Source organism: Cetorhinus maximus, chromosome 4 (assembly GCF_964194155.1).
Source record: "Cetorhinus maximus chromosome 4, sCetMax3.hap1.1, whole genome shotgun sequence".
NCBI classification, from domain to species: Eukaryota; Metazoa; Chordata; class Chondrichthyes; order Lamniformes; family Cetorhinidae; genus Cetorhinus; species Cetorhinus maximus.
This window is the reverse complement of record NC_135882.1, coordinates 175,583,294-175,611,144: the sequence shown is the minus strand read 5'-3', so window position 1 is coordinate 175,611,144 and position 27,851 is coordinate 175,583,294. Positions and strand designations below refer to the sequence as shown.

General features: G+C 43.3%; 1 protein-coding gene across 2 annotated transcripts in view; it reads right to left on the bottom strand.

Moving 5' to 3' along the window:
* osbpl1a (oxysterol binding protein-like 1A) overlaps positions 1 to 27,851 on the bottom strand; it is a 235,336-nt gene that overhangs the window by 38,415 nt on the left and 169,070 nt on the right. For both annotated transcript variants that reach the window (XM_078541166.1, XM_078541167.1), the window contains exon 17: positions 25,591 to 25,750. In XM_078541166.1, the coding sequence (XP_078397292.1) occupies positions 25,591 to 25,750 (160 nt within the window). The remainder of the gene's footprint in view (positions 1 to 25,590; positions 25,751 to 27,851) is intronic.

Genomic DNA, 27,851 nt, shown 5'->3' with positions numbered 1-27,851 from the left:
GGTCTTGCTGCATTTGGACAGCGATGGTGATGGTGGTGTCTGGGATATTATCTGTAAGATATGATTCCGTGAGGATGACTATGTCAGGCTGTTGCTTGACTAGTCTGTGAGACGCTCTCCCAATTTTGGCACTAGCCCCCAGATGTTAGTAAGGAGGACTTTGCAGGGTCGACAGGGCTGAGTTTGCTGTTGTCATTTCCGGTGCCTAGGTTGATGCTGGGCGGTCCATCTGGTTTCAATCCTTTTGTGAGACTTTGTAGCGGTTTGATACAACTGAGTGGCTTGCTAGGCCATTTAAGAGGGCAGTTAAGAGTCAACCACATTGCTGTGGGTCTGGAGTCACGTGTAGGCCAGACCAGGTAAGGACGGCAGATTTCCCTCCCTAAAGGGCATTAGTGAACCAGATGGGTTTTTATAACAATCGACAATGGTTTCATGGTCATCATTAGACTTTTAATTCCAGGTTTTTATTGAATTCGAATTCCACCATTTGCCATGGTGGGATTCGAACCCGGGTCCCCAGAGCATTACCCTGGGTCTCTGGATTACTAGTGCATAAATTGATCTAGGCCATTATTCAACATCTATTTGTGTTAATCTCCTCTAAGTAAATGCTGGAATACTGTGCTGTAATAAGTTACCAATGTACTAGAATCCTAGTGAACATGAAGAGAATGGAGAAGTGACTGTAAGAAGGGGAGGAATTGGGGAAATGTCAAGGCTTTTATTCAGAACAATGGAATTGCTATACAAAAAGACTAAAGCCCATCTCGTTCACCTTCTACCATCCTGGCAGTCTCATGATACAATGATAATAGAGTAGTTGTTTAATCATAGGAAAGCATCTCAGATGGACCTGAAAGAGCCCAATTGCACTCTTTGAATAAGAGCAGAGAAGTTTATCTCCGGTATTCTGGCCAATATCTATCCCTGAACTAACATCGCTAAAAAGAGATTATCTGAACATGATCATCATGCTATGAGTGGGACCTTGCTGTGTACAAATTAGTTGTTGCATTCCATTGGAACAGTGACAACACTTCAGAAGTACTTAATTGGCTGCAAAGCTATAAAGGTTAGTAGGTCGAAGAACCAACTAGGGAACAAGATATACTAGATTTGGTTTTGTGCAATGAGAAGGGGGTTAATTAATAATCTTATTGTGTGGGGTCCTTTAGGGACCATAACATGATAGAATTCTTTATTAAGATGGAAAGTGAAGTAGTCCAATCCGAAACTAAGGTCCTGAATCTAAACAAAGGAAACTACGAAGGTATGAGGTGTGAGTTGGCTAAGATAGATTGGGGAACTTCATTAAAAAGCATGATGGTGGATAGGCAATGGCTAATATTTAAGAAACAACTGTATACATTGCAACAGTTACACATTCCTTTCTGGCGCAAAACCACAACAGGAAAAGTGGCCCAACCATGGCCAACAAAAGAAACTAAGGATAGTATTAGATCCAAAGAGGAGTGATATAAAGATGCTAGAAAAAGTAGCAAGCCTGAGGATTGGGAGCAGTTTAGAATTCAGCAAAAGAGGGGCCAAGAGATTGATTAAGAGGGGAAAAATAGAGTATGAGAGTAAACTTGCAAGGAACATAAAAGAGGACTGTAAAAGCTGCTATATGTATGTAAAAAGAAAAAGATTAGTGAAGACAAATATGGGTCCCTTACAGTCCGAAACGGGAGAATTTACAATAGAGAACAAGGAAATGGCAGAGCAGTTAAACAACTACTTTAGTTCTGTCTTCACGGAGGAAGACACAAATAACCTACCAGAAATGCTAGGGAACGGAGGGTCGAGTGAGAAGGAGGAATTGAAGGAACTTAGTATTACGAAAAAAACAGTGCTGGAGAAATTAATGGGACTGAAAGCCGATAAATCCCCAGGGCCCGATAATCTACATCCCAGGGTACTAAAGGAGGTGGTCATGGAAATAGTGGATACATTGGTTATCATCTTCCAAAATTCTGTAGATTCTGGAACAGTCCCGGCAGATTGGAGGGTGGCAAATGTAACCCCACTGTTTAAAAATTGAGGGAGGGAGAAAACAGCGAATTACAGACCGGTTAGCCTAACATCAGTAGTAGGGAAAATGCTAGTGTCTATTATGAAGGATGTGATAACAGGACACTTAGAAAATATCAACGGGATTAGACAAAAGTCAACATGGATTTATGAAAGGGAAATCATGTTTGACAAACCAACTGAAATTTTTTTGAGGATGTAACTAGCAGAATAGATAAAAGGGAGAACCAGTGGATGCGGCATATTTGGATCTTCATGAAGCTTTTGATAAAGTCCCACTTAAGAGGCAAAATTAAAGCACATGGGATTGGAGTAATATATCGGCATGGATTGAGAATTGGTTAGCAGACAGGAAATGGAGAGTAGGAATTTAAGGGTCTTTTTCGGAATGGCAGGCGGTGACTAGTTGGGTACCGCAGGGATCAGTGATTGGGCCCCAGCTATTCACAATATATATCAAAGATTTGGACGAAGGAACCAAATGTAATATTTCCAAGTTTGCTGACGACACAAAACTTGGTGGGAATGTGAGCGGTGAGGAGGATGTTAAGAGGCTTCAAGGTGATTTAGACAGGTTGAGTGAGTGGGCAAGTACATGGCAGATGCAGTATAACGTGGATAAGTGTGAAGTTATCCACTTTGGTAGGAACAACAGAATGGCAGAATATTATTTAAATGGTGATAGATTGGGAAATGTTGATGTACAAAGAGACCTGGGTGTCCTTGTACACCAATCACCGAAAGCAAGCATGCAGGTGCAGCAAGCAGTTAAGGCGGCAAATGGTATGTTGGCCTTCATCGTGAGAGGACTTGAGTACAGGAGCAAGGATGTCTTACTGCAGCTATACAGGGCCTTGGTGAGATCACACCTGGAGTATTGTGTCCAGTTTTGGTCTCTTTACCTAGGGAGTGCAGCAAAGGTTCGTTCACCAGACTGATTCCTGGGATGGCAGGATTGTCCTATGGGAGGATTGGGCCAACGAGGCCTATATTCACTGGAGTTTAGAAGAATGAGAGGGGATCTCGTCGAAACGTATAAAATTCTGACAGGGCTGGACAGACTGGATGCAGGGATGACGTTTCCTCTGACTGGACGGGGGGGTCTAGAACAAGGGGAACCTCAGGATACTGGGTACACCATTTAGGACTAAAATAAGGAGAAACTTCTTGACTCAGAGGGTGGTGAACCTGTGGAATTCCCTGTCACAGAATGCTATGGAGGCCAAGTCACTGAACATATCTTAGAAGGAAATAAATTTCTAGACACTAAAGGCATCAAAGGGTATGGGGAGAGAGTGGGAGTATGGCATTGAGATAGAGGATCAACCATGATCATATTGAATGGTGGAGCAGGCTCGAAGGGCCGAATGGCCTACTCCTGCTACTAGTTTATATGGGGTCAGAAAAGGCACTATATGAATGCAAGGCTGTCTTTGAATCATTTAGTCTACAACAGATCTAGAAAATACAACAGGGGGTTGGGGGGGAAGAAAACAGGCCTAGGAACTTTAATAGGTCCAATATCCTTTTTCCTCCCAGATTTGCAAAACTTTTATCATGTCTTAAGTTACTCATATACTGGACAGTATCTCGCAATTTGGAGGAATTTAATTTGCAAAAGCTTCGAGACACACAAACTCCCGTCCATTGTGCTCAAGATCTGTCCTCCAGAACTAGCTGTACCCCTTGCTAAGCTGTTCCAGTACAACTGCAACACCAGCATTTAAGCAACACTGCAGAACAACTGTCCAAGTGTGCCTTGCCCACAAGAAGTAGAATAAATCCAACTCAGCCATGAAACTGCCTTATCAGATTACACCCAAACATCACCAAAGTGACGGAATGAGTCATCTACAGTGCTACCAAGCTGCACCCGCTCACCAATAACCTGCTCAACAATGCAGATTTTGGGTTCCGCCAGGGCAACTCAGCTCCAGAACCCATTAGATCTTGATGTGTTACACCCTGGATACAGAAGCAGCTCCTCATGGCAAGAGCCCCAGGTCCAACAATCTTCACTTAATTCAGCAATGACCTTCTAGAAATTGAGTTGTTCACTGACTATTCAACAGTGGTTAGCTCCATTCGAGACTCCTCAGTCCATACTCGTATGCAGCAAGACCTGGACACCATTCAGGCTTGGGCTTGGGCTGAAAAGCGTTAAGTAACATTCATGTTACACAAGTGCCAGGCAATGACCATCTCCAACTAGAGAGAATCCAACCGTCTCCCCTTGACAGTCAATGGCATTAGCATTGACAAGTCAACATCTTGGGGATTACCACTAACCAGAAAGTTAACTGGACCAGCCACCTTAATGCTGTGGCTATTAGAAGCTGGGTATTATGTGGCAAATGGCTCACCTTCCAATTCCCCAAAACCACTCTACAAATAACAACTCAGAAGCTTGATGTATACCCGATAGTTAACTGGATGAGTACATCTGAAATAACACTAACGAACCTTGGCTCCATGTGGGACCAGGCAGTTCACTTGGTTGGCACTTCACTCACTAGCCTAAATCCTCCAGCCTCTTCACTATCAATTTACCATGGCTGCAGTGTATGTTAATCATACAATGAACTGCAGCAACTTGTAAAGGATCCTTTGGCAGCACCTCCTAACCAGCGAGCCCCCAGCACCACCAGGAGGACAAGAGAAGGTGCATTGGAACCATCACCTCTGCAAGCTCCCTGCAGGAAACATTACTGATTTAGTTGTTCTTTCATTGTCACTGGATCAAAATCCTGGAACTCCCTGCCTAACAGCAATGGGGGAACATCTCCACGAGATAGATTGTGGGATTCTGAGGAGAATAACTCACATCCTGACTCTCCAAACCTGTTCACCAGCTACAAGGCACAAGTCATGAGTGTGATGGAATGTCCCCACTGGCCTGGATGAGTGCAGCTCCAACAACACTCAAGAAGCTTGACACCATCCAGGACAAAGCAGCCCACTTGATTGGCACCCCATCCACAAACATTCACTCCCTCCACCACCGATGCATAGTAGCAGCAGTGTGTACCATCTATAAGATGCACTGCAGGGACTCACCAAGGCTCCTTTGACAGCACCTTCCAAACCTGTGACCACTACCACTTAGAAGGATAAGGACAGCAGATGCATGGTAACACCACCACCTGGAAGTTCCCCTCCAAGTCACTCACCATCCTGACTTGGAAATACATTGTCGTTCCTTCACTGTCGCTGGGTCAAAATCCTAAAACTCCCTCCCTACACCACATGGGCTGCAGCGGTTCAAAAAGGCAGCTCACCACCGCCTTCTCAAACTGGGAATAGGTAATTAAAGTTGGTCTAGCCAGTGTCACCCACATCCCCAGGAAGAAAATTGAAATCTGAATACACCGAATTACATTTTGAAGGAGGAAAGTTTAAAACGTAAAGCTACTAATCACTATCAGCTCAATGAAACCTCTAGCACCAGTAATTCTTTTTTCATGTGCTTCATGTTCACCATTACTGGTAACCATGAAGCCATTGTTGATTGTTGTAAAAAACCCAGCTAGTTCACTAATGTCGCTTTAGGGAAGGAAATCTACCGTCCTTACCCGGTCTGGCCTACATGTGACTCCAGATCCACAGCAACGTGGTTGACTCTTAACTGCCCTCTGCAATAGTGTGGCAAGCTACTCAGTTCCCAAGGGCAATTAGGGATAGACAACAAATGCTGGCCTTGCCAGCGATGCCCAAATCCCACGAACGAACGAAAAAAACTATTTAAATGTGAGCATATCTCTTTCTTTACAATACTTTTTTATAACACTGTGACATGGGACAAGTAATCTACATTGAGATCCCATTCTATTTCTGTTTTTGACTTGGTTTTTTAAGCGGTTTCACAAGGTAATTCCATTGTAATATATCAAAGCAGAACAGAGCAATAATGCTGACAAGAAGCAACTTTATTTATATTTAAAGAAAGATTTCTAAGTTGTCACTTCATGCAGGCTGGGAGAAGTAAACATGCTGGTGTAATATCAGCCAAATGGTTCCTCTTTGGCCAAACTGCTTCTTGTAGTAGGGATTTTCAGCTCAGCTACTAGCCTCATCAAGTTTCTCTTTGAGTCACTCACATTTCCTTAAATAATCCCACAGAATCTTTGACATTCACCCTAGCAGCATTTAGTTCAATAGACAGCACCAGCACTCCCTCAATATAGCACTGAATGGTCAACCTAAAATACGGCTCAAATTCTAGGGCAGGGTTTGAACTCACAAGCTCTGACTCAGCGGTAAGTGTGTTACCAACTAAACTAAACTAAACTAAACTGAGATTCGTTTACAATTTACATAAAGAGGGAGCTTTCCTTTCTGAACCACTTTTTATAGCTTTAGGACATTCCAAATTTCTTTATAATCAATGAATTACTTCTCAAGTGTGGACACTGTGGTAACAGAGGGAAGCACGTCAACCAATTTGCACACAGAAAGCTCTCACAAATAGCACAGAGATAAGTAGCCAAATTATTCAAAGTGATGCTGGCTAAGGTATAGATATCAAGCAGGTCATCTTCTTTCTTCTGATACACAGCCACAATTGAACGAGTACTGCACTGAATTGTTTGGTGAAATTATATGCTCAAATTCAGGAGTGGGACTTGAACCCAGGAACAACTGATCCAGAGACAAAAGAGTGCTATGACTGAGCCAAGGCTGACATTCAGAGGTGGCTCGAATACTGGATTAGGAACACAGGAAGGTCATTATCCCCTTGAGCCTGTTCTGCTATTCAATTAGATCATGGCTGATCTGTATCTTAACTCCATCTTTGTTCCATATCCCTAGATACTCTTACAGCAGAGTCCAGGATAACATACTGTTTATACATGTGCAAAATCAGTTCTCACAAACTAATATCATTTGCAAAGCACAGATTTAATTTTTCAAAACATTATTTAAAATCCAAATGCACTCTAAAATATTAATTTTATGCTGACATTAAATTTGCAAAAGAGTTAATTGTGCAACAAATATACAGCAAAAGCTGGGACAGAATTGATTTTAATGCAATTTATTCTAAGTAATTGATTTATGCTTATAAAACTAAATTAGAATTTATAACAAGAGGAACAAATAAATTGGAATAATCTTAACAGCAGCATGGGTTTGCATGGCACATTTATAACAGTGAAACATCCCAAGGAGCGATTATCAAATAAAATTTCATATCGAGTCACACAACGAGATATTAGGACAGGTGACCAAAAGCTTGGTAAAAGAGGTAGCTTTCTAAAAGGAGGAGAGAGAGGTTAAGTAGCATGAGGGCTTTAGAGGGGGAATTGTAGAGCTGCAGGCCTGGCTGTCAATGGTGAAGCGATTAAAATTGGGGATGTTCAAGGGGGCAGAATTAGGAGGAAGACAGGGATCTTGAAGGGTTGTGGAGCTGGAGGATACTGCAGAGACAGGGAGGGGTGAGGCCATTGAGGAATTTGAAAACTAAGCTGAGAATTTTAAATTGAGGCGTTGCTTAAACGAAAGCCAATGTAGATCAGTGAGGACAAATATCCTCAGGAGAGCAGATGAACAAGAATTGTCATCACATCGCCTATATTATTTATATAGTATTGACAATGCACAAGGGTCTCAAGTTCATTTTCAGATTGCTATTCAACATCAGTCAGTTTCGAATTACAGATATAGCAGAGAGATAGCATTTCCAGTCTTTCCTTGACACTGTGCCAAATTGTCTCAATATCTGAAGGTCTACAGAGCAAGGCCCTGAGCTCCCTTTAGTTTGGATTAATTCATTTTAAGGTAATTTCACTGACCTAAAAATATAAATGGCCCTGAAGATTTTAAACTGCCCTTTCAAACTGCTACCGCATACAGCCAGGGGCTTTGGAAAAAAAGCCACATGGAGATGTGAGCAGAACTCACCCAGAGAGGACTAAAGAGCCCATTTTGGAACCTGAAGACATCTCCAGAGCTTGGTCACTAATTACCGAGGTCCATTCGTCAAAAAGCCTTCACCAAAAAAACTTTCACCATTCACTGTTTCAAACTAGAAAGGGGAAATTCCAATTCCCCCAAATTGGGCAGCGCTGTCTGCTCAATATCTGTGCATCATTGAGTTGGACTATGGTGAACTATCGTCTAGAGAATGCAACATACTCCAAGATAGTTTGAAGGCAGAGGTTACACGAAGTTTGAGAACCTCAGCCCCCAACCCTAAAGGCAGTCATTTCACCTCCAAGATACTTTCAAACTGACAGGGTTTAACATTCTAAAGTCCTGATCGGCCTGAAATGTAAACTCTGTTTCTCTCTCTGCAGATGCTGTCTGCCAGACCTGCTGAGTGTTTCCATCATTTTCTGGTGGCATTAAAAATTCTAAGTGTGGTTAATCCACTAGGTTCCAAGGCTTAATCGTTCATTATGCTCGTTATGACGCAAAATGTAGCGATTCTAAAATGTGCAGGTTCTCTGCATTCAATTGCTGTAAATATCCAATGCTAATTTTTCCACCTTCTTCCTCCAATTTTCTCTCACTAGATTCTCTGTCATGGTGGATGCAGTCAGGCAAGGTGCTGGCAGCTCTTCTGTACTTCAGTCAACCACCCAATCCTTCATACAGGAGCCTTAATAACGAGCATTGTATGATAATCAACCAGTGTTTTATCACAACCAGTCTATTTATTTAATTAGCATTTACGTAATCACAGAGCCAGGCAAATTAGCCTCGTCAGTGGCTAGATGGAGTTCTTTAAGCCTGCCTTCAAGTTTAGTCAGCTTTGTGCTCTGAACTTTCTATCATTCTATGTCGCTCCTCGACAACGTGAGTCATTGTTTGGACTCCGCCACAGCTGCAGCCTGGATGGTCTTGGAGACCGTTGGGGGGCTGCACAGGGGCCTTTGCCCGTCCGGAAACAGTTGAAAAGGGCCCACTGTCGCCGTGCAAGACCAAAGCCAGGTGGACAAGCAGTGGGGTCTATGATGAGAGAGTGGTTACTGGTGGATGTTTTCTCCTGCCATAGGGTCCTCAGCTGTTACTCCTTGGCATGGTGGGTTTAACCATATGGGGCGGTGTGAGGCAAAGCGTACTGCTGGGGGGTTGAGGAGGTCCTTGAATAAGGACAGGCGTGGGTTGGAGTAGCCCTTCCCCAGTAGCTTTCCTCTTTATTATTTTTCATGGGATGAGGGCATCGCATTCAAGGTCAGCTTTTGTTGCTCATCCCTAATTACCCTTGAATGACTTGCTAGGCCAATTTTTTTTTTAAAGAGGGCAGTTAAGAGTCAACCACATTGCTGTGGGTTTGGAGTCACAGGTAAGGACAGCAGATTTCCTTCCCTAAAGGCATTAGTAAAGCAGATAGGTTTTTACAACAATTGATGATGGTTGTCATGGTGACCATTAATAAGACTAGCTTTCAATTCTAGATTTATTAACTGAATTCTATTTCTACCAGCTGTCATGGTGGGATTTGAACCCATGCCTCACAGCATTAGCCTGGGCCTCTGGATTACTAGTCCAGTGACATCACCCCTACACCACCGTCTCCCCATGTTGCAATTACCCTCCTGATGTCTAATTGTGCCTTTTCCCAAAGCTCACTTTACTGCATAGCTCACGAGGATACCTTTAACAGAAGGAACCTGGGCTGGTTTTCCCTCCTGTTCTGTAGGTAAGGAGAGCTACACTAATGCTGCAAATGTTACCCTGGTAGAGATAAATTTTTACGAATCAGAATTGAAGATCCTTTACATCCTTATTTATCTTTATCCTTTAAAAATCATATCTTGGAAGAAAGACCTTGCTACGATCTTCAAAGCCAAGATGGATTCTGAAAATATTTTTCCTAAAATTTCTAACAAAAAGAATTGAGTTTTGTAACTTCATTTTCCCTGAAAGCCTGTGTCCACATTGTACTCTCAAATTCAACACAGTGAAGGCTGCATAAAACAGCTGAAGTTTCTTCAAGTATAGCAGCAACAGCATATTTCATCCATGTTTAGTCACAGGTCACTGAATTCAGATATTATGCAGCGTGTCCACATTACTGTCCACATTAGTCCCTTAGAACCCTAAGTCGCCAACACTGATGCATTGACTAAAAACTTGGCCTTTAGATCCTGGTCCAGCATTGAATGGATCATGGCTGATCTTCTATCGCAGCCCACTTTCCTGCCCGCTCCTATAATCGCTTGATTCTCTTAGTGCCAAAAATCTATCGCTCTGAGTCTTAAATATAAAATGCATGGAATCTTGCGGAAGCAGCGGGAGCCTCAGCCGCTGGCTGGAGAGCCTGCAAGACCCTCCACATTGCCTCTTTTAGGGAAGGTCCGCCAGATCTCAAGCCACCCCGGCAGTTGACAGGCCTTCCCTCAGGTTCAAGGACCCCAGGGGGAAGTAGTCCCACCTGCCAAACGCTGTTGGCCAATCTGAAGCTGGCAGCTCTTCTGTGCTTAGCAGCACCACCAAGATCGAGGAGGGACTAAAGGCACAAGTGGCGGGAAGGGGTGGGTTTCGGAGGGTGAATGTCACAGTGAAACGGGCTGACTTTCAATGTCAGCCCCTCTCCCGACGTGGATCCCTCAGTCAGGTACTGGGTGCATTAATTGCCCACTTAAGGGCCTCAGTTGGCAGCCTCAGTTGAGACTGTTGCCCCAGGCTTAATCAGGGTGGAGGCGGGAAGGTGGTGGGGTCCCTATCTGCCATCCCCCTGTCTGATTAAACATCCCCAAACTTGGGACATAAGATTCCGCCCAGTGACTGACCATCCATGCTCTCTGTGGTAGAGAATTCCTGAGAGTCACAACGCTTTGAGTGAAGAAATTTCTCATCTCAGTCCTAAATGGTTGATCTCTGATCCTGAAGCTAACCCCCCCCTAGTTCTAGACTCAGCAGCCAGGGGGAAACAGCCTCTCAGCTTCTACAGTGACAAGCCCGCTAAGAATTTTATATGATTCACTGAGATCTCCTTTTGTTCTTCTAAAGTTCAGAGTATCAACACATGCTACTCAATCTCTCTTCATTGGACAACTCTCTCATCCCAGTAACCCATCTTTGGTGCACCCCCTCAAAGCACACCCTTCTTTAGATACGGAGACAGAAACTGTACATAGTACTTCACGTGTGGTCTCACTAAAGCCCTGTTCCCCATTCCAAGCGTCAACCCTGTGTCCCTTGGCTCATTTTAAATTTTGTAAACCGGGTTCTGCACTGTATGCCGGAGTAAAGGTGATACACTTTGGAAGGAGCAATTTGACAAGGAAATATTCAATGAACGGCATGACACTAGGAAGTTCTGAAGAACAAAGGGACCTTGGCGTGTGTGTCCATAGATCTCTGAAGGCGGAGGGGCATGTTAGTGGGGTGGTGAAAAAGGCATATGGGACACTTGCCTTTATCAATCGAGGCATAGATTACAAAAGTAGGGAGGTCATGTTGGAGTTGTATAGAACCTTGGTGAGGCCACAGCTGGAGTACTGTGTGCAGTTCTGGTCACCACATTATAGGAAGGATGTGATTGCACTGGAGGGGGTGCAGAGGAGATTCACCAGGATGTTGCCTGGGATGAAACATTTAAGTTATGAAGAGAGGTTGGATAGACTTGGGTTGTTTTCATTGGAGCAGAGAAGACTGAGGGGGCGACCTGATCGAGGTGTACAAGATTATGAGGGGCATGGACAGGGTGGATAGGGAGTTGCTGTTCCCCTTAGTTGAAGGGTCAGTCACAAGGGGACATAAGTTCAAGGTGAGGGGCAGGAGGTTTAGGGGGGATGTGAGGAAAAACTTTTTTACCCAGAGGGTGGTGACGGTCTGGAATGCGCTGCCTGGGAGGGTGGTGGAGGCGGGTTGCCTCACATCCTTTAAGAAGTTCCTGGATGAGCACTTGGCACGTCATAACATTCAAGGCTATGGGCCAAGTGCTGGTAAATGGGATTAGGTAGGTAGGTCAGGTGTTTCTCACGTGTCGGTGCAGACTCGATGGGCCAAAGGCTCTCTTCTGCACTGTGATTCTGTGATAAAGACTAATTCAAAACAAAATATAACAAACTTTTCATTTTAATTAAAATGCTTCAGCCACTTTCCTCATCATTTTAGGCAATATTTTTCTGGAACAGTCTGAACAATCACGGCATTCAAAAGACTTGCAGGGAAATGGGAGGAAGTGATCTTGGCCACCACTTTCTCGAGGGCAACGAATGCTGGCCTCATTAGCAATGCTCACATTCCTTAAACAAATAAAAAGGAAATCAGCTCGAGAAGCACGAGAGCTGAAAGATAGGAAATGCAATATCTGATAACAAGAAGTTTTGAGGCCAGCAGCAGAATAACCCAGAACAAAGCTCGGGAAAGCAGAAGTTAATAATTTGAACTTGGGAGGCCATTTTAATTGGTCCACCAGATTAGCCAATGTCTTTAACTGAAGACTTACATGGTGGAGTCAGATTATTGGATTATTAACTCTGGTCTGAAGAAGTAATATTCTAGTTACAAGAACTCCCCATAAGAAAAAGAACTGTAAATCACATGACTTTTTTCATATAACGCAATCAGTGATACAGTGGCATAGTGGTTATATTACAGGGTAAGAGGCCTGGACTAATGATCCAGGAACACAAGGTCAAATCCCACAATAGTAACCAGGGGGATTTAAATTCAATTTAAGTAATTAAATCTGGAATAAATAAACTCATTTCAGTAATGGTGGCCATGAAACTAATTTCTTTAGGTAAGGAAATCTGCTGTCCCTAACCAGTCTGGCCTTGCTGGTGATGCTCACTCCCCTTGAATGAATAAAACAAAACATTTTTCAATTATCTAAACTGTTTGACCTGTAAGTGACAAAACTTGACACTTTCATCAACATTGACATGAAAAATGACACAGTGTCAACACGCTCATTTATTCTGGAAATAGAGTAATGTACAATTATTTCAGCTCCAGTTTGCTTGCACTGGATGTTGCTAGTATTTGCATTTTGTACATTGTGGTCGTTTTTAATGTCACTTCTGAGTAATGGGCTTGGCATTATCACTGTTACCATACAGCCAAAAAGAAGGTCCAACATTGACTAAAAAATAAAATCACCTTGGTCTAACTGAAGGATAATAAATACAATTGATAGATGTCAGATGTGGCTCAGTTGGTAGCACTCTCACCTCTGAGTCATAAGATTCAAGTCTCACTCTAGGGTTTGAGCCCAAAAATCAAGGCCAACACTCCAGAGCAGTACAGAGCACCTAGGTACCAAGGGAGTGCTACGCTGTTGGAGGTGCTGTCTTTTGGATGAGACATTAAATGGAGGCCCCATCTGCCTACGTGGCTGGATGTAAAATATCCCATGGCACCATTTTGAAGAAGAACCAACATCATAAAAACAGATTATCTGGTCATTACTACATTGCTGCTTGCAGGAGCTTGCTGTGTGTAAATTGGCTGCTGCATTGCCTAGATTGAGTGACTACACTTCAAAAATACTTAATTGGCTGTAAAGTACTTTGAGATGTCCAATGTTCGTGAAAGGCGCTATATAAATGCAAGTCTTTCTTTTTCTTTTTATCTGAAATTAAAATAATTTCCATATAACATATTTTACACAGATAAGCTAAACAGCGTACAAGCAATAAATTGACACTGTTACTATATTGTAAAGTTGCATTCAATACTGTTAAGTTTAGTAAAATAGACTTCACAGAATCACACAGTGCACAAGAGGCCCTTCAGCCCATCGAGTCCGCACCAACACTTGAGAAACACCTGACCAAATCCCATTTACCAGCACTTGGCCCATATCCTTGAACGTTATGATGTGCCAAGTGCTCATCCATTAAAGGATGTGAAGCAACCCGCCTCCACTACCCACCCAGGCAGTGCATTCCAGACCGTCACCACCCTCTGGGTAAAAATGTTTTTCCTCACATCCCCCCTAAACCTCCTGCCCCTCACCTTGAACTTATGTCCCCTTGTGACTGACCCCTCGAGTAAGGGGAACAGCTGCTCCCTATCCACCCTGTCCATGCCCCTCAATCTTGTACACCTCAATCAGATCGCCCCTCAATCCTCTCTGTTCCAACGAAAACAACCCAAGTCTTTCCAACCTCTCTTCATAACTTAAATGTTTCATCCCAGGCAACATCCTGGTGAATCTCCTCTGCACCCCCTCCAATTCAATCGCATCCTTCCTGTAATGTGGCAACCAGAACTGCACACAGTACTCCAGCTGTGGCCTCACCAAGGTTCTATACAACTCCAACATGACCTCCCTACTTTTGTAATCTATGCCTCGATTGATAAAGGCAAGTGTCCCATATGCCTTTTTCACCACCCCACGAACATGCCCCTCCACCTTCAGAGATCTATGGACACACACGCCAAGGTCCCTTTGTTCCTCAGAACCTCCTAGTGTCATGCCGTTTATTGAATACTTCCTTGTCAAATTACTACTTCCAAAGTGTATCACCTCACACTTTTCAGGGTTAAATTCCATCTGCCACTTATCTGTCCATTTGACCATCCCGTCTCTATCTTCCTGTAGCCCAAAACACTCAACCTCACTATTAACCACCCGGCCAATCTTTGTGTCATCCACAAACTTACTAATCCTACCCCCCACATAGTCATCTATGTCATTTATATAAATGACAGATAATAGGGGACCCAGCACAGATCCCTGTGGTACGCCACTGGACACTGGCTTCCAGTCACTAAAGCAGCCTTCTGTCATCACCCTCTGTCTCCTACAACTAAGCCAGTTTTGATTGCAGTAAATCGCCTAGGGAGCTCGGAGACTTCACCAAGCTATTGCTTTGTTCATGAATATGTGTCAAATTTTTGGGGCCCTTCCTCACCTCTTTCACTCTGAAAAAGCTGGAGAGCGCTAGCTTCCCAAGCCCCCCAAGGTATCTAGTCTTGCCTCAAAACCGACACAAGCATTTCAATACACTTCATTGTCCTTAAACTGAAACTTTGTTGGTGGGTGCCAGTGCTTATGCATAACCAGCAAGACAGCATGCGAGCATTACCTGGCAATGTAACAAGCCATGTCACAACAGTGCAACACCAACATCACAGCCAATGAGAATAAAAGAAGATAAAGAAAGATAAAGCCTTTTATAACATACTGCAAAGCCAGTTTCGAGACTGTTTTTAGGCGCTAGGTATGTCGCGCCTTGAAGAAAATTTATTATGCAAAGTATGAACAGGCAGATAATCCTAGTGATGAGTTATATATTTACAGTAAAATATCTTTCACCACCTCTGCTTTTCTATGACAGAGGAAGCTTATCATGGGATGTCTAGTTTGGCTATCCATTCAATGACTTCCTGAGATGCTGATTAGGGAAATGAGATGCCTCCTACTGCTGATCTTAATGGGCAGCTTGATGTGATGTGTTCCCACTGACAGGAGGGTCAAGAACCAGACGACGGAGGGGTCTGGAACTCACTGCCTGAAAGGATAGTAGAGGCAGAAACCCTCAACTCATTTAAGAGGTGTCTGGATATGCACCTGAAGTCTCGTAACCTGCAGGGCTGCGGATCAAGTTCTGGAAAATGGGATTAGGCTGGGTTGTTCGTTTTTCGGCTGGCGCTGACGCGAAGGGCAGAGTGGCCTCCTTCTGTGCCATAAATTTTTCTACATTTTCTGAAATTTCTAAATAACTGAAAGGGCGGAATGGGCAGGAATGTGAGGAGGGGGCAGAGGAGTGGCAGTACATGAATTGCTCCTTAGGAGAGCCGACACAAACGCAAAGGGCCGAATGGCCTTCTTCTAGGTAGTAACGATTCTATGATTCCAAGACAGAAGATGGAGCTGCAAATCAAGGAATGACAACTAGAAGCAATCTGGAAGAAATCAGAACAGCACTGAAAGGAATGAAAAACAGCAAAGCATCAGGACTGGATAAGATACCAGTGCAAGTATGGGCCGGCCCAGCTCAAAATGGGGTCCAGATCCTGAATATTCAATATTCAAAGGAAAGGAAGACAGTCAAGGTTGCAAAAAAAAAAACGAGGAATTAACTCCAACCCCGTGACTTCAAGATATGGGGGAAGAGTCATGGATGAGAGGCTAAGAAAAATAGTGGAAATCCATGGAGGTCAGTTCAGATTCATGACTGGAAGAAGCCATTTTTGTGTGGAGATTAATGATGGGCAAATACCAGGAAGGCCAATGCAACTTGAAGATTGTATTCATTAAACTAGAGAAGGCTTATGACCGGTTGCCAAGGGAGGAAGTCTGGAGATATGGTAGAATTCGTGGACGCCCTGAGAAGTATGTACAACTATCACAGGATATGTGCAAGGAGTCCCAGGCAAGGGTAAGAAGCAGTGTGGGGGAGAGGAAGAGTTTCAAAGCCAAAGCTGGATTACACCAAGGATCAGCACTGAGCCCCTTCCTCTTCTGGATTGTCAAGTGAGGGAGGAAGTGCCGTGGTCAATGATGTATGCAGATGGCATCGAGCTATGTGGCGGGGTGATGAGAACATGACTGAGTAACTGGAGAAATGCTCTAAGACAAGGGTATGAAGATCAGTAGACCAAAGACCCAATTTATGGACAGTCAGTTTGTGCTTAGGGAAGAGGACCAGAGTGAAGGTGCAGGGATTATGGGTGAAGACTTGGAGAAAGTGAGTAGTTTCAAGTTCCTGGGGTCAGTGGTGACAGGAGGTGGAAGTATTGAAATGGAAATTAAGCAATGGATTTGCTCTGGTTGGAGTTAAATGGAAGATGTGCAGTGGAGTATTATGTGATAGAAAAGTATTGCTGAAACTGAAAGGAGGAATCCACAAGACAGCTATGAGTGTGGCCTTGGTGTCTAGTGCAGAAACTTGGGCAACATCAAGAAAAGAGGAACAGCAGCTGGATACTAATGAGATGCAGATATGGAGATGAATGTGTGGAGCAATGAGAAAGGACAAAATCAGGACCCAGCACATCAGGAAGCCAGTGAAGATTGTGGGAGCATCGAAGAAAGTAGCCAAGACGAGATTGAAATGGTCTGGTCATCTGTAGCAGAGAGAGAGTGAGAGAGAGAGTGTGAGAGAGAGAGAGAGAGGGAGAGTGTGAGAGGGAGTATGAGAGGGAGTGTGAGAGGGAGTGTGAGAGGGAGTGTGAAAGTGAGTGTGAGAGGGAGTGAGAGAGGGAGTGAGAGAGGGAGTGTGAGAGGGAGTGTGAGAGGGAGTGTGAGAGGGAGTGTGAGAGGGAGTGTGAGAGGGAGTGTGAGAGGGAGTGAGAGAGGGAGTGAGAGAGGGAGTGAGAGAGGGAGTGAGAGAGGGAGTGAGAGAGGGAGTGTGAGAGGGAGTGTGAGAGGGAGTGTGAGAAATAGTGAGAGAGAGGACTGGCAGGAAGAAAGAGAAGGGGAAGGCCTAAGAGCAGATGGAAGGATGCAGTGGCGAGAGATTTAAACACAGCGGGATTGGAAGAGCAATGGGGAGCTGACAGGAGGAGAGGGAGAAGGGTGATCAACCAGCATTGTAGTGACCTCAAGGAAAGTGGGAGAAGCTGAAATAAGGTGGGGTGGGTTGGAAAAGGATTTTGGTCTTTCTGGTATCAGGGCAAGTCCCATGTTCTTGAATCGCAAAAGGCTAGTATGTAAGTACAGCAAGTAATAAGGAAAGCTAATAGAATGCTATCATTTATTGCGAGGGGAATTAAGAAAAAAAGTCGAGAGGTTATGCTTCAGTTATACAGGGCACTAATGAGACCACATCTAGAGTACTGTGTACAGCATTGGTCTCCTAATTTAAGGAAGGATGCAAATGTATTGGAAGCAGTTCAGAGAAGGATTACTAAACTAATACCAGGAATGGGCGAGTTGTCTTATGAGGAAAGGTTGGTCAGGGTAGGCTTGTTTCTGCTGGAGTCGTGGCCTAATGGTATTGTTGCTGGACAAGTAATCCATAGACCCAGGGTAATGCTCTGGGGACTGGGGTTCAAATCCCGCCACAGCAATAAAATCTGGAGTTAAAAATGTAACGATGACCATTGAACCATTGTCGATTGTTGTAAAAACCCATCTGGTTCACTAATGCCCTTTAGGGAAGTAAATCTGTCGACCTTACCTGGTCTGACCTACATGTGACTCCGGGTCCACAGCAATGTGGTTGACTCTGAAATGGCCTAGCAAGCCACTCAGTTGTATCAAAACCACTATAAAGTCACAAAAAAGGAATGAAACCGGATGGGCCACCCAGCATTGACCTAGACACCCTGCAAAGTCCTCCTTACTGACATGTGGGAGCTAGTGCCAAAATTGGGAGAGCTGTCTCACAGACTAATCAACAACAGCCTGACATAGTCATCCTCACGGAACCATATCTTACAGATGATGTCCCAGACACCACCATCACCATCCCTGGGTATGTCCTGTCCCACCGGCAGGACAAACCCAGCAGAGGTGGTGGCAAGTTACATTCGTGTTACACAAGTGCCAGGCAATGACCATCTCCAACAAGAGAGAATCCAACTAGTGCCTCTTGATTCAAAAACAAAAATAGCTGGAAAAACTCAGCAGCATCTGCGGAGAGGAACATAGTTAACGTTTCGAGTCCGTATGACTCTTCATCAGAACTCTTCATAGTGCCCCTTGATGTTCAGTAGCATTACCATCACTGAATCCCCCACTATCAATATCCTGGGGGTTACCATTGACCAGAAACTGAACTGGACTAGCCATATAAATACTGTGGCTACAAAAGTGGGTCAGAGGCTAGGAATCCTGCGACGAGTAGCTCACCTCCTGACTCCCCAAAGCCTGTCCACCATCTACAAGGCGCAAGTCAGGAGTGTGATAGAATACTCCCCACCTGCCTAGATGAGTGCAGCTCTCACAACACTCAAGAAGCTTGACACCGTCCATGACAAAGCAGCTGCTTGATTGACACCACATCCACAAACATTCACTCCCTCCACCACCGACGCACAGTAGCAGCAGTGTGTACCATCTACAAGATGCATTGCAGAAATTCACCAAAGCTCCTTCGACAGCACCTTCGAAACCCACGACCACTACCATCTAAAGGGACAAGGGCAGCAGATAGATGGGGACGCCAACACCTGCAAGTTCCCCTCCAAGCACCCCCCAAGCCACTCACCACCCTGACTTGGAAATATATCGCCGTTCCTTCACTGTCACTGGGTCAAAATCCTGGAACTCCTTTCCTAACAGCACTGTGGGTGTACCTAGACCACATGGACTGCAGTGTTTCAAGAAGGCAGCTCACCACCACCTTCTCAAGGGCAATTAGGGATGGGCAATAAAGCTGGCCCAGCCAGCGACGCCCACATCCAGTGAATGAAACACAAAAGAGGCGACTTGATTGAAATCTTTAAGATATCAATGGATCTTGACAGGGTGGATGTGGAGAGGATGTTTCCTCTTGTGGGAGAATCTAGAGCTAGAGGTCACTTTAAAAATAAAGGGTTGCTCATTTAAGACAGAGATGTGTGGAAATTTTTTCTCTCAGAGGGTCGTGAATCTTTGGAACACTCTTCCTCAAAAGGTGATGGATTGCAGTTTCTTTGAATATTTTTAAGGCAGAGCTTGATAGATTCTTGATAAACAAGGTGTGAAAGGTTATTGGGAGTTGAGGTTATAATCAAATCAGCGAGGATCTTATGGAATTGCGGAGCGGGCTCGAGGGGCCGAGGGGCCTCCTCCTGCTCCTAATTCATACGTAGGCTTTGGTGCATATATCAACTATCTGTCGTACTTCTTCAGAATGAACACTAACTTGTGCATTGTCAGCTACAGAAGTGGCTGCCTTGGTTTTGACCTTCAGCTGGTTGAGGTTGAAGAGTTCACCATTAGTGTGATGTTATTATCACACCTGGGGCGGGAGACTATCAGTAGTAGGTTGCAGTGTTGCTACAAGAAATATTGAGGATAGTGTTGGTGTAATGACGCTCCCCCATTTGGCACTTGTTTTGACAGGAAAGGGGTCTGTGCTGGAGCCAATGCAGAGTACGGTTATTTGCATATTGTCATGTAGGAGATGGATGGTGTTTCTGAACTTATCTGGGCATCCATATCGCTGTAGCACCTTCCAAAGAGCAGTTCGATTCACCCAGTCAAAGGCTTTTGTGTGACCGAAAAAAGCCACGTATAAACGATTTGTCCTGCTCTCTGCGCCTTTCCTGAAGTTGGGATGCTGTGAAGATCACGCCAGTTGTTCCTCTGGTGGGTTGGAAGCCACATTAGGAGTCTGGAAGGACCTCCTCTACAATTGGCAAGACTCGATTAAGAAGTAACCTACCAACAGAGAGCAAGGTGATGGCCCTGTAGTTGCTACAGCTCAACTTGTCGCCATTCTTGAAGACTCTGATCATTCTGGCATCTCTAAGATCACACCGACACACACCAGTTCGGCCAAAACTAACCCCAGCTTTTTGTTTCTTTTTATAGGATCACAGGATGCTTGCAGCACAGTTTCTTCTTTTCTCTGACAACCCACGCCAAAGCTTTCAAATCCACCGCCTTCAATCGAGATTCATGGCGAAGTGTTGGAAAATATCTCTCTCTTCCCATATCTTGGAAGCAATCTATCCCAAAAAGCAGACATCGGTGAAGAGGTACACCACCGAATCCTATGTGCCAGATCAGCCTATGGTAAATTATGTACTCGAGTTTGAAAATCATGCCAACAGACCAGTCAATAAACTCCAAGTCTATTGGGCTCCCAATGCTTCTCTAAGATGCTGATGCTCAAACAACTTCCTGATGCCACACCAAGGCCCTTGAACATCATCATCAATGCTGTCTTAGAAGGAGCTTTTGTAATAAGTGGGAGGACAAAAAAAACAAACATGAATGAACTCCAGGATGTAGACATGCAAAGTGTAGAGTCCATGATAATCTCACATTAGCTGAGATGCATAGGACATTTCAACAGTATGTTCGACTCAAGCATGTCCAAGCAGGCACTCTACCATGTCAGAGAACCCATCCACACCAGGGTCAAAGGAAACAATTCGAAGACAATCTCAAAGCCACCATGAAGGTCTGTTCTATCAACATCAACGCATGGGACGCAGAAGCCCAATTATGACCAAAATGATGATCCGATATCAAAAATGGTGCCTCAACTTCCCAGTCAACAAGAGCAGCCACAGAGGGAGAAAACAGCGAGAGATATGGAAAGAGAGATTAGCTGCTCGAGCCAACAATCCATCACCACCTCTACCAGCCGATAACTGATGTCCTCACTGTGGGAGAGCCCGCAAGGCTGCGCATCAGATAAGGTTTTGAATATTCATAAAGTTCTCAGCTGTGGACTAAGCTGCCAAGTGTTTACAGCACTTTATATTTCTGATAAACACAGCGTTTCGATTTCTCTTCAAATATGCTCTTATGTTTATACCTATTTGGTACTGTTACACATGCATCAGCTACAACAGATCTACCTGTTTACAGAAATACAGGATAGAGTGAGGATTTAAAATAAAAACACCAATTATTGCAGAAATCCGAGTTTTTCAGACCTTTTATATAATGAATCAGATTATTTGGTCAGTATTTTGCCAGAAAAACCCTTCCCCATCGATCTCTCTCTGTTTTATGAAGAATATTACAATATTACAAAGGGATTGATCAATTCCATCCTTGTGTATTGTTATACAGGAGCCACCTGTAAAAGCAGATTGGGCTTCCTTCACATTCTCACAGTAACTAAACATTAGATATAAAATATTATTTTGTGCAGATAAAAGCTAGGCTCTCCTGAAGGCTTATTAGGTTCCAGCACTTCCCACTCAACATTGTTTTTATCTAATTAATCTAGGCTGACATTTCAGTGCAGGGCTGAGGAGGGGAAAATAAAAAAAAAGGTTTGCATTTACATAGCGCCAGTCACAGCCTCAGGACATCTCGAAGCGTTTCACAGCCAATGAACTTGCTCCTTAAGCGTAGCCACTGTTGTAATGTAGCAATAAAGAGGCATCTCGTTTTCTTCAGGCGCGTCGAGTGAAAAGGAAGCGGAACTGTGGAAACTGCTCTTTTTAAAACACGCATATTTCTACCTTGAATAGGAGGCTCAAGTTAAATTAAACTCAGTATCAAAGTGGAAATGCTGTTTCACCCAGCAAAAGCGTCACATCCAGTATCTTGTCCTGCAGATTGAAATACACTATTACAAGAGTAAGTTGCTGGAATCATTGAAGAACGATCTCAGAAAGTACACTCAGTGGGTACGCTCAGTGCTTACACCCTGCTGTCGTTAATTAGCATTTTAAACAATCTGGTCGCCAAAGAAGAGGTCTCCTGATCGAAAATAATCTGCCGATCCTTGGAGACTGGCCATCTGCGGTCCTCCATTTTGAGCTGCATAGTAACTGCCTCCATTTTAAACTAGGTAATTAAGACAAACGTACTAACAGCCTAAAGCACCTGCAGGATAGCTCGCAAGAGAGGGGGCCATTTCTCACCATTTCACTCTGAGACTTCAAAGACACAACTATAAGACCGAGAGAAAACAAAAGATTTGAACTTTTTTTCTAAAAACAAAAAAATATCCTTTAATGCAGAAGCTGCAACAAGAAAGATGGCTCTTATTCCCAAATCCTAAAGCTGCTAAGCATCTGGGGCCCAGTCCGTACAAAATAGTCAAAATGGAGTGCAGATGAGGGAGGTGGTTTGAAATGAGGGTCTATCCCTGCCATTTCTTTATTGAGGATGACTCAAAACCCAAACATTCTGAGGGAACTTCCAGCCTACAAACCAAAAATATCAGGCTCTTTACAATCGTCTCTCACCGTAAGGTGTTAATGTGACTCAGTTCCTAGAACTTTGCATGAATCTCATGGTTGTTGGTTCAAGCCAGGCTTCAGAACTTGAGTATTTTAGGTTAATGCTTAGTGCTGCTTAACTGCCTGGGCAGGATTAGTCACAACTTGTGGCTACTAACACCAAAGTCGCCTTCTTTGGCTCCCATCTTAAGCTTCCTACCTTCCATCCTACTTCCTAGCTGCACACCCAAGTTGAACTAGATGGGGCACTGTTTTGGTGTCCTGTGCGACCTTGCATTGAGCACAACACATCAGATCCAATTACCAAGCCTGCTTACCTCCACTTCCTAATATCAGCTCAACTCAGCCTCGAATCACCCCTTCCATACGCCAGGTTCAAACACTTGAACACCTTCCTCATCAACATCCCAAGCTCCAACCTGTACAAACGCCAAATCTTCCCTAATTCTGCTATCCAATCCTATGCTAAAGTTCTATCTGCCTAACACCCTGTTCCTGCTGACCATTTGCTGCTGCCTGGAGCAAACACGTTGCAAAATCCTCATCCTCTTTTACAAATCTCTCTGTGGCCTTACTCCACTTCATCTCTGCAATCTCCGTCAGCCTCACGGCCCAGCTCACAGCTTCACTTTCCTAATCCTGACTCACCCTACATTATTACTCTCTCTCTCTCGCCATTACCATCTTCTCCACCATGTGGCGCAGTCTTCAGCCAATCTGCCCCTGTACTCTGGAAAGCTCTCTGCAATAACCCTTGTCACATCTTTCCAAAAACCTACATTTTTCAATGATATCTTGGGTTACTTCACCCATTCGCCCAACTCCTGCCCTTGTGACTGCCCCATCACACGATGATGAGCTTTGGGGCATTTCAACACTAAAACATTGATATTTAATTTCAACCAGTTCATCTGTAGCCATGAACTTTATTTTTTTTCTTGGATTCCGTAACGCTACCTTATTAAACGTGTAACATAAGTTTTGCTGATATCTGGCATTTTCTATAGTAACAAATGAATAAAAATGCAAGTCCCTGCTGCTCCAACAGCAGCAACGTGCATTTATATAGCGCCTTGGTCGCAAAAGGTCCCAATGCACTTTGCAGGAGCGTTATCAAACAAAATTTGACACCAAGACGCACAGCAATATTGGAACAGTGACCATGAGCTTGGTTAGAGAGAGAGGTTTTAAGGAGCATCTTGAAAGATGAGAGAGGGGCAGAGATGCGGGGAGGTTTAGGGAGGGAATTCCAGAGCTTAGGACCCAGGCGCTGCCGCAGAGATCTTAGAGGGCTGAAGGACTGGAGAAGGTTTCCGAGATGGGAAGAGTTGAGACCGTGGAGGGATTGGGAAAATGGGGATGAGTATTTGAGATTAGGAGGCACTGTGGAGTTAGCCCACTATCCTTCTACTTTTTGCACTTGGAGTTCAAATATTCTCACACAGATGGGCTGAAGATCTTTAGTCTCGGTTAAGCGTAAGGACTTTAGTTGAAATGAGTCCCAACTCAGCTTGGAATAAATGTGCTCCCACGCCAGTGACTGGCCCATAATTTGACAGAAATTGACAAATTTACTTAGCAGCCAGTAAAAGTGGTGGAGAAATTTACATCATTGTGTCCTCTTCTTAGTGTGTACATCGGGGGAAAGAACAAGGAGTTTAATTACGGATGTATTTGTAACCCAGCAGCACTCGATGCTGAAATTAGGCACAAGAAGTGGATGCATTCCATATTCTAGTAGTGACAATCCACACCTTGTTCAACACACAAATTCATCAATAAATAAGCTGCCGATATTCTAATCTCATTAATGTGTATTTGCGTTCTATATGAATCTGGGTAGACTCTGCTCTATACAGTATACAATCAGTATACTTTCCTAATTAATACAACCAAACTATTTTGCCAATACAGAAATTAACTTGAATCAACTATACTGCCATTTTGAAATCAAGTTGTACAAAACAGACAATGCCACTTATTCAAAATATTCGCGAGCAAGGAGACAGGAATACCTTAATTTAACATTTAACTGTTTAACATTTGCTAGATACAGTCTGAATACAATAAATTATATTTATAATAATTGAAGTTAAACATCTACACACTATAATTAAAAACACAGTAGCAAGCAATTACGAGGTAATCAGATCACCAAGAGAATGAACACCATTGGTGATACCAGAGATCTGAGCATCTCTTACAGTTCATTAAAATTTAGGCCTTGCAATCAAATTTAGTCTTTCCAATGTGCTACAAGGTAAAAACAAAAAATGCATTTCCACCACTGCAATCCGTTACATTCCCTTTGCAGTTTGGCGAACATCTTACACAAAGTATTCTCAACTCAGCTTGCCTATTTGACCCATGTGTCAAACATTCCTGCCGTGAGATAGATTGAACGATTCCAACTTTAAGTATAGATCAAAAAGAGAAATTAAAACTGCATGTTCAGGCCGAAATAAAGATTATTTTAGCCCTCTTAAAATACAATGGTACCTTGGTATCGAACATTTCACAAGTTTAATAAAAATTCTAGATAGACTAAGATGTTTTCTCGACAGCGCTGCATATTTTTCTATGGGCACCTTAATAATATTTACATAACATGTTTGCCACATTCTATAAAAGTTGTGGTTAAAAACTGGAAATGTGACAGAGAAACCAAGTCCTCCGCTTCCATCGATCTCACCATCCATGAAACAGACTACAAAGTCCAATTTTCTCAGCGCTTTTGTTCAAATACCCTGTGCTAACCCATGCATGGCTTGGCTAGGAGCTCTAGGTACAATTATGATAATATCTAACAAGCTATGTTTTTCAGTGTTTGGTTTACTGGCTCACCTGTACTTTGTAATGCCATTGGCTTGCGGCAGATTGCTGCCATGCTTTTCCTGCTCGGACATATTTGACCTCTTGGTATTGTTACAGTTCAAAGGTTCGTCCTCTGTTGACTGGCTTGTTACTGTTTCAAACCCACTCAGAGAGTCCAGAGAGTCAGAATCTGCATTCAAGAACAAGCCATGTTATTGCAGTTGTTCAGTCTTGCTTTGGAAAGTAGTGTAACAACTGATACCATTCACTCTGTACCAAGATTGGAAACCCGATCCTGTACGGTATTGCTTACAGAATCCATCTGGTGATGGTCCAAATATACAATGAACCTCACTTGCATACTAGTGTACTCAAAACCAGTGCTGAAGATTCACTGAGATGTAACTAAACCACAATGAGCAAAATATTTCATCATCCTCCTTCCTTTGACATGACACGAATGCACAGATCAGGCTTGAAATCTATTTGCCAATGTATTTTGCGGAAATAAAAATCCATGTGGACAAGCACAAACATAGACTAAATCTTTGTCAAATATGTTTGAAGTTTAGAAAGAATGCTAAAGAGTAAATTTCAGCCTAGTCAGTTTTCAATAATGATTTCCATCTCATTACCAGGTCATTAAAGGTGCGCATTTACTGCAGAATACAAAACGCATTCTTGCTCATGAATTTTAAGTGAGCAAGGTTGACGTCAATGGAACCCAATGCCAACCTGCTTCAGCTGAGCTAGCTTTGCAGTGGAGCTTCCAATCAGTTTATTCACTGGTAGGTCAAGTCTACAATGTTGAGGCAATAAAGAAGATATTCAATAAGCATTTTAGTGGAAACAAGGATAAATAATTATTATACATTAAAGAACTCATTTCCAAACTGTTTCCCTAAAAAAGTTAAAAACAAAAAGGTGGCATTAAGGAAACATAATTTTTTTTTTGTACATTGCTATTGCTGTTTAAGGGGTAAATAGGTCAAGGGATACAAATTGATTTTAATATTGTAATTGAAAACTAATCTAGGAAAAAACAGATTTAAATCAGCCCTGTTAGAATAATGACCAGCAGTAGATCATGAACAGACACATTATTTGTCAGGGTCTGAGCTGCCTGGCACATTAACTCTGACCAGTGTCAGTGCTCAGCATCAGATTCGCTCAAACATCTTCATAATCCAGTGCAACACATCCCCACAACACAAAAAAACCTGTCCAAACACACTTGGTTCAAACGGCACAAAACGCTGAAAATAATATTTGATTTTTTTTTTCTCCTTGCTGCCATGTTTACATCATTGCTACCTTGCAAATGTTCTGCCTGGTTGTCTTGTAGCATGGGGTTGTCAAAGCGGACTTTAGATATCTGGAGTGCCACAGGAGCCGACTGAAACCTGCAACTGCAGCCCACTTGAACAGAATACATAAACAAGGAGCTGGGAACCCAGCCAAGTTGAAGTTGTCACAGTGTGCTTCAGGTATTGCAGTTTACAGGAACAGGGTGGGAATCACTTCCACCATGCATTCCCGCTCTCAGAACGTGTCTACAGGAGCTGGGGGGAAAAAAATAATCGCAAAAAGGCCCAGGTGAAATTTCTAACAGTGGGACTCGAGCAATTGTGAGAGAGAGAGAGAGAGAGTCAGCAAACGAGAGGGGGACAGGATGAGAAAGAGAAAGTGATAGTGTGCGAGAGACTGCACGCACAAAAGCCAAGTGAGAGAAAATGAAAGAAAGATCTGCAGTGAAAGCTATTTGCAGTGATTTCTAACACTAAATGATTAAAGATGTTTTTGTGAATTATTTAAGCCTTTACGTGTTTACTATATGAGGATTTTAGCACTATCTTCCCAGCTTAGTAACAAAACAAGTTGGCAGCTGACAGAATACTTTTATTTCAATCCAGTTTGTTAGTTCTCCTCCTTACTCTTAGTTTTTTTTGGATTTACGTTTTTATAAATGGTCATTTGGTAATACAGAACTTGAGTATTGCTGTAAAAAGAGACAACATGTCTAAACTTTTCAAGCTGCACTCATCAGGACAGCTATGCAGGAAATTACCAAACCGTAAGGTGGGAATAACAATTTATACTGCATGAGAAGAGAGTGCTGATTGGTTGGCAAGTGGACACTGATTGGTGGAGGCGTTGCCATGGAGAATGCAACACGGAGCAGTTAGCTGCCCGGCTTTGTTCAAATTCAAACCAGGCAGGTCGACTTTGATTGGTCAAGGCATTGCCCTGGGGAATGAACCAGGGAATGACTGTTCCCTAACAAAAACAAA